The 6970-nt window shown below is 38.7% G+C and overlaps 1 protein-coding gene across 1 annotated transcript; it reads right to left on the minus strand.

Moving 5' to 3' along the window:
- Positions 1-1015: 1015 nt before the first annotated feature.
- Positions 1016-1948, minus strand: LOC126071072 (olfactory receptor 7G2-like). Its single transcript, XM_049875368.1, has one exon. It carries the CDS (start codon positions 1946-1948, stop codon positions 1016-1018), a length of 933 nt encoding a protein of 310 aa, XP_049731325.1.
- Between the last annotated feature and the right edge of the window lie 5022 nt (positions 1949-6970).

Here is a 6970-nt window from a genome sequence, read left to right on the forward strand (position 1 = left end):
CAGCTGTGAAAGGATGTCTTCTAAAAGAGTCATTGGAAAAGTAACCTCTTTATTAAAGAAAAAGAAAAGAAAAAAAGGCATGGTCAGCTTTCCGGTATACAATGCCTGTAAGTGATGCAGCCATCTGGTAACCTGGAGGGAAACCTGTCCTAGCACACAGTCAATCAAATATCACAAAGCTAGAGAGGAGCAAAGTCAGCTTCCATACCTATTTTGCACTACTGTTAGTCACTATGGTATATAGCCATTGTAGCAAAAGAATTGAAGGCAAGAACACAGATACTCGTACACCAATGTTCATTGCAGCATATTCACAATAGCCATAAGGCAGAAACAGGCTAAATGCCCGTCAACAGATGAATGGATAAGCAAAATGTCATAATGCAATGGAGTACTACTTGCCATAAACAGAAATAGTCCTGATACATCCTACAACATAGATGAACCTTGAAAACAATATGCTGAATGAAATGTCAGTTACAAAAGGACAAATACTATATGATCCCACATAAATGAAATACCTAGAATAAGCGAGTGTATAGAGACCAAAGTTTATTACTGCTTATCAGGGTCAGTGAGTAAGAAAAAAGAAAGGGAGACTCATTGCTTAGGGACATTGGCTAAGAGTGATGGAAAAATTTAAACATGAATAGTGGTGATGATTGCACAACATGAAGAAGGTAATTAATGTCACTAAATGGCACATGTAAAAAATGTTGAAATGACAAATGTTTCATTACGTATATAGTTACCAAAATAAACATAAATAAATAAATGCTTTAACACGCCTTGCTAATAAGGTAAAAATTGTCACAAGACAGAAGCATGTATAAATAAATAAATATACTCATAAGTAAAAATGCATTTGAATTGATAAACATATAAAGCTTTTTATCATCAAAATGAAAAAAAAAAAAAAAGACTCTCATTACCACAAAAATGTAACATTCTGATTCCCCCAGTACAATTTCACTATGACTCATCTAGAAGCCCAAGGCTAAGGCAGATAATACAATCATGAAAAAGATGTTCTCCACAGGAGATTCTTCAAGGCTCCCTTCATGTCCCTGTTCCTCAGGCTGTAGATAAATGGGTTTATCATTGGAGGGACCACAGTGTACATCACTGAGGCTACTGCTGTCTTCTTGGAAAAATGAGTAACTGCAGAACTAATGTACACCCCAAAAGCTGTCCCATAGAATAAGAAAACCACTGACAGGTGAGACCCACAGGTGGAGAAAGCTTTATACATTCCACCAGCTGATGGTATTCTCAGAATGGAAGAAACAATTTCAATGTAAGAGAAAATAATCCCAAGGAAAGTAACACCACCCAGTATACTTAGTAAATATGTCAGGATGTTATTGACAAGAGTATTGGAGCAGGCAAGTTTGATGACCAGAGCAAGCTCACAGAAGAAGTGAGGGATTTCCCCGTCTGTGCAGAAGGACAGCCTTAGTATCATCAGACTGTGGAGCAGGGCATCCACCAAACTAATGAACAAGGAGAGGAGAATCAGCAGGCCACAGAGGTGAGAGTTCATGATGACTGTGTACCTCAGTGGTTGGCAGATGGCCACATAGCGGTCATAGGTCATTGCTGCAAGAAGAAAATTTTCCATGCCTGCGAATATCATGAGGAAGCAAACCTGGGTGAGGCAGCCTGTGTAACTGATGGATTTGCTCTGTGTCTGGATGTTCATCAGCATCTTGGGGACCGTGGTGGTGCTGAAACAGATGTCAGTGAAGGACAGGTTGGAGAGGAAAAAGTACATGGGGGTGTGGAGGTGGGAGTCTGAGCTGATGGCCAGGATAATGAGTAGGTTCCCCAACACAGTGACGAGGTGCATGGTCAGGAATAGCCCGAAGAGGAAGGGCTGCAGTTCTGAATCCTCTGAGAGCCCCAGGAGGGAGAATGCTGCTACACCAGTTTGGTTTTCTGATGTCATGTTGTTGATTAGTCTGATGATGGAAGTGATAGGAAAGAGATCTACAAAGATTGCTTATTTTAGAGAAATCCTCACATTTGTATTGTGAAATGAAGTGAACACTACAAATATTTTCTCTGTCTCCTTCCCTCTCCCACTCTTTCCTTTCATCTGCCTCTGTCCCATCCTCTCTACCTTCCTCCCTTCTTCTGTTTTCTATCACTTCTGTTATCATATCAACAAAAACATTTCCATCTGAATAAATACCCAAGTGGTCTCCTTGATTTTGTTCTTGTTGTGTGCCTTGAGTGATATCAGTCTAATAACAGCCCTACAGGACAGAGTAGAACTGGCCCCTAGGGTTTTTCAAGAAGGAGCTGGTGGATTTCAACTGCTGACCTTTTAGTTAGCAGCCAAGCTCTTAAACGCTATGCTACCAGGGCTCTTTGCTTTAAAAGTCTTGAAGTCTCTGACCACGTAGGTAATATCTATGTGTTTATTGAATACTGTTTATCAACATTGTGCCCAGTAATAGGAATGAAATAGAAAAAAGTACATGGTTTTTACCTTTGGAATTTTCCAAAGCCTTCAAACTAGCAGAAAAACAAATTCTACATCTGTGTTTTAGAGCAATGGTTCTCAAACTGCTTTTCATCAGAATTAGCTGAAGGGCTTTTTGAGCCCCCACAGAGTATTGGCTTCTGAATTTGGAATCTAAGGCTCTAAATTTGTTCTTTCTAACAAATTCTCAAATGCTATTGCTAATGGCCTGGGGCCACACTTTGAGGGCCACTCTTCTAGAACATCAACCATTATGGCCCATGTACAATCAGCTCATCTGCAGGGAGGAACAGATGTGGTGCACTTCATGAGGAGATGGGGACCTGGCTCACCAGGCTCTGCAGAGGGACTTGGCTAGGAGTTCAAGCCCTTGACTCAATCATTTTCAGTTCTTCCTCAAAATCATACCTTTCAATTTTTTGTTTCCATTTAAAGTCCCATCATTTAAGTTCTTAGTCCTTGTTATTATTGTTCTAATTAATAGCAGTATTATTAGAATGTATAATAATAAATATCATAATTGTCAAAAACTGCTGCCATTACTACTACTAACACTTACTGAGTCCTGACTATTTCAGGAAGTTTTCAGGATTTGCTGTTAGTTATTCTCACAACAGAGATGTGAATTAGGAACTTCTATTTTCCTACATTATATCCATGACCTCAAGTGAAGGTAAAGGAGAAGTGTGGTGAATTTACAGATACAAAGTACATGGTACTCTGGAAAACAGCACTAACAGGATTTGAACTCAGGCTGTGAGATCTTAGAGCATACATCATACCACCACATGATACAACCTCTGTGTAGGGGATGACCAGGCATCCTGAAGGGTCAACAGATTCCATCACTTGCCTTTTGAAAAGTTCCAGCTGAATTAAAACCCAAGTGCTTTCCCCGGTATTCAGGGTTATCTAAACTCTGACCACATAGGTAGTGACAGCATCAAGACAGGACCCACACTCAGGAACTGAAGTCAAGACAGAATGTGCTACCTGAAATCTCAAGCTGTTATCCTATTATGTCAATGAGACTCTTTTCTTCCATTTATTTCAAGATGGAAACATTATCTTCATAAATGGTATATACCCATTGTTACAGAGTTGATTCCAAATTACAGCATCCCTATAGAACAGAGTGACACTGCTATATAGTTTCCAAGGCTGAAATCTTTGGGAAAATAGACTGCCACATCATTCCCCCATGGAGAAGCTGGTGGGTTGGACAGCGAACCTTTCAGTTAGCAACAGAGCTCTTAATCACTGCACCACCAGGGCAACAAGGTGATACGTAGCACATCCTTTTTTCCCAAAACAGAAGAATGGGAGGAAAGAGGAATGCATGAGTCTTCAAAAACTGGAAAATAAAAAAAGCAACAATTTGTTAGTGTGTCCTAAGCAAAATCCTGACATCTTTGCTTTTTAACACTTTAAAGAGGTTTTTGGCAGCAGATTTGCCCAATGCAATGTCATCTGATTTCCTGACTGCTGCTTCCATGGGCACTGATTGTGGATACAAGTAAAATGAAATCCCTGATAACTTCAACATTTTCTCTGTTCATCATGCTGCTTATTGGTCCAGTTGTGAGGATTTTTGTCTTCTCTTTGTTGAGGTCTAATGCATACTGAAGGCTGTAGTCTTTGATCTCCATCTGTAAGTGCTTCAAGTCCTCTTCACTTCCAGCAAGCAAGGGTGTATCATCTGCATATTGCAGTTTGCTGATGAGTCTTCCTCCAATCCTGATGCCCCATTCTTCTTCATAAAGTTCTGCTTCCAAGATTATTTCCTCAGAATACAGATTGAATTAGCATGGTGAAAAGATAAAACCCTGTTGCACACCTTTCTTGATTTTAAACCATGCTGTATGTCCTTGTTCTGTTTGTACAACTACCTCTCAGTCTATGTACAAGTTCTGCAAGAGCACACTTAAGTGTGCTGGAATTCCCATTTTGCACAATGTTATCCGTAATTTGTTACGATCCACACAACTGAATGTCTTTGCATAGTAAATAAAACACAGGTAAACATCTTTCTGGTATTTTCTGCTTTTAGCCAATATCAGCCTGACATCTGCAATGATGTACCTCATTTCAAATTCTCTTCTTCGTTTCACATCCTCTTCTGAATCCTGTTTGAATTTCTGACAGTTCCCTATTGATGAACATGTTACAACCATTTTTTAATTACCTTCAGCAAAATTTTACTTGTGATATTGATGAAATTTTTCAATAATTTCTGTATTCCATTGAATGACCTCTCTTTGCAAAGGGCACAAATATGGATCTCTTCCAGTCAGTTGTCCAGAAATTTGTCTTCCAAATTTCTTGGCATAGACAAGCAACTGCTTTCAGCATTAAATCTGTTATTTGAAACATCTCAATTGGTATTCTATCAATTTCCAGAGACTTGTTTTTAACCTATGACTTCAGTGCAGCCTGGACTTCTTCCTTCAATACAACTGGTTCTGCATCATCTGCTACCTCCTGAGATGGTTGAACATTGATCAATGTTTTTTGGTGTTGTGACTCTGTATTCCTTCCATCTTCTTTTGAGACCTCCTGTGTTGTTCAATATTTTGCCCATAGAATTCTTCAGAATTGCAACTTTATGTCTGAATTCTTTCCTAGTTCTTTCAGCCTGAAAAATGCCAAGCATGTTCTTCCATTTTGGTTTTATATTTCCTGGTCTTTGCACATTTCATTATAATACTTTAATATTTCTTCTTTAGCTGACCTTTGAAATCTTCTGTTCAGCTCTTTTACTTCAACATTTCTTCCATTTGCTTTAGCTACTGAAGTTCAAGAGCAAGATTCAGAGTCTTTTCTTCATCCATTTTGGTCTTTACTTCATTTCCTGTCTTTTTAATGACCTTTTTCTTTCTTAATGCATGATGTCCTTGATGTCATCCACAACTCATCTGGTCTTCAGTCACTGGTGTTTAAAGTCTTAAAAATGAAAAGTGTCACTTTGAGGACAAAGATTCACCTGGTTCAAAGCATGGTATTTTCTATCATCTTATATGCATGGGAAAGATGGACAGTGAATAAGGAAGATTGAAGAAGAATCGATGCATTTGAATTATAGTGTTGGCAAAGAATATTTATAATACCATGGACTTCCAGAAGAATGAACAAATATGTCTGGGAGGGAATACAGCCAGAATTGTCCTTAGAAGTGAGGTAGGTGAAAATTTGTCACACTTACATTGAACATGTTATCTCCAATCCCTGGAGAAGAACATGATGCTTGGTAATGTAGAGGGTCAGTAAAAACAAGGAAGAACCTCAACCAGATGGATTGACACAGCAGCTGAAACAATGGGCTCAAGCATAACAAGAATCATGAGGATGGCACAGTGACTTGTTCTATTGTACATAGGGTCATTAGGAGTCAGAACTGACTTGTTAGCACCGAACAACAACAACGAGCAGAGCCAAGAATAAGAAAGACACACTCTACCAACACAAACATCTAAGCTGCTTACCGGAGGATCTCAATGGTAGTAGAAAAAGAAGAAAGATTGTCAAGTCAGCCTTAAAGGAGAAAAAAGACACTGAGCAAAGTACAACTGGACACCTCAAATATTTATGTAGTTGTGGGACTTAAAAAATTCAATCAATACAAGTTGCTCAGCAAGGAGCCTGACATCTGGTCGTTGTGAAGTACTATTTAAGGCTATAGAGATGACTGAATAAGATAATGGAACTTATTTTTAGAAATTCTTGACCTTCCCAAATGCAACAATGTATGAAATAAACACATATAAACTCTTTTCTGTTTGACTGCCACTCACATTTTTACATGTAAATCAATGGAAAAAGAAACCATAGAATTTCAAATTTCAAATGGAATAGAACTCATAATTAATCTCTATTAATAGATTATTACTTTCAGATTAATTTTTTCATTCCTTTCCTCTCTTTCCAGATAGCACGTTGGATCTGTTCCTCCCTTCCTCGTTCCCTTTTTATGACAGAGTATTCGAATAACCCCTCCCTGCTCAATAGCTTCATCCATTCCCTCTCCTTTTTATGTTTTGACTCATAGTCTACACTGTATAATTAGCATATGTTAGAAAAGGTAATATGAAAATCAATTGTGATACTTTGAATCTTCTTTCCTTCTGTTCCTGGCTTGGCCCCATCAAACCTGGGTCAGGAAGCATGGGCACTGGCTCTTCTGGGAATCCTGAGGCTGTGTACTGAGATCAACTCCAGGACACTCCCATTTTTCCGATATTAAGATGAGACCCCTGAAGATATCTCGATCTCTAAAACAGGTAACAGTTGATCGACTACATCTTCGATACATTTCCCCTTTATTCTTATAAACCAATGCTGTAGAAAAAGTCTGTGAAAGTGTCTATTTCAAAAATGAACAACTCATTAGGATCCTTGTTTTTTTAGCTTAATGGCACAAGGCAAACAAACTCTGCTCTCCCAACACAAACATCCAGGCTGCTTGAAAAGAGGCTCTGGCCATAA

This window comes from Elephas maximus, chromosome 3, assembly GCF_024166365.1.
Source record: "Elephas maximus indicus isolate mEleMax1 chromosome 3, mEleMax1 primary haplotype, whole genome shotgun sequence".
Taxonomy (NCBI): Eukaryota; Metazoa; Chordata; class Mammalia; order Proboscidea; family Elephantidae; genus Elephas; species Elephas maximus.

Bases quoted from the DNA above. Each gene is read 5' to 3' on its own strand.
- LOC126071072 (XM_049875368.1), bottom strand. From the start codon at position 1,948: ATGACATCAGAAAACCAAACTGGTGTAGCAGCATTCTCCCTCCTGGGG.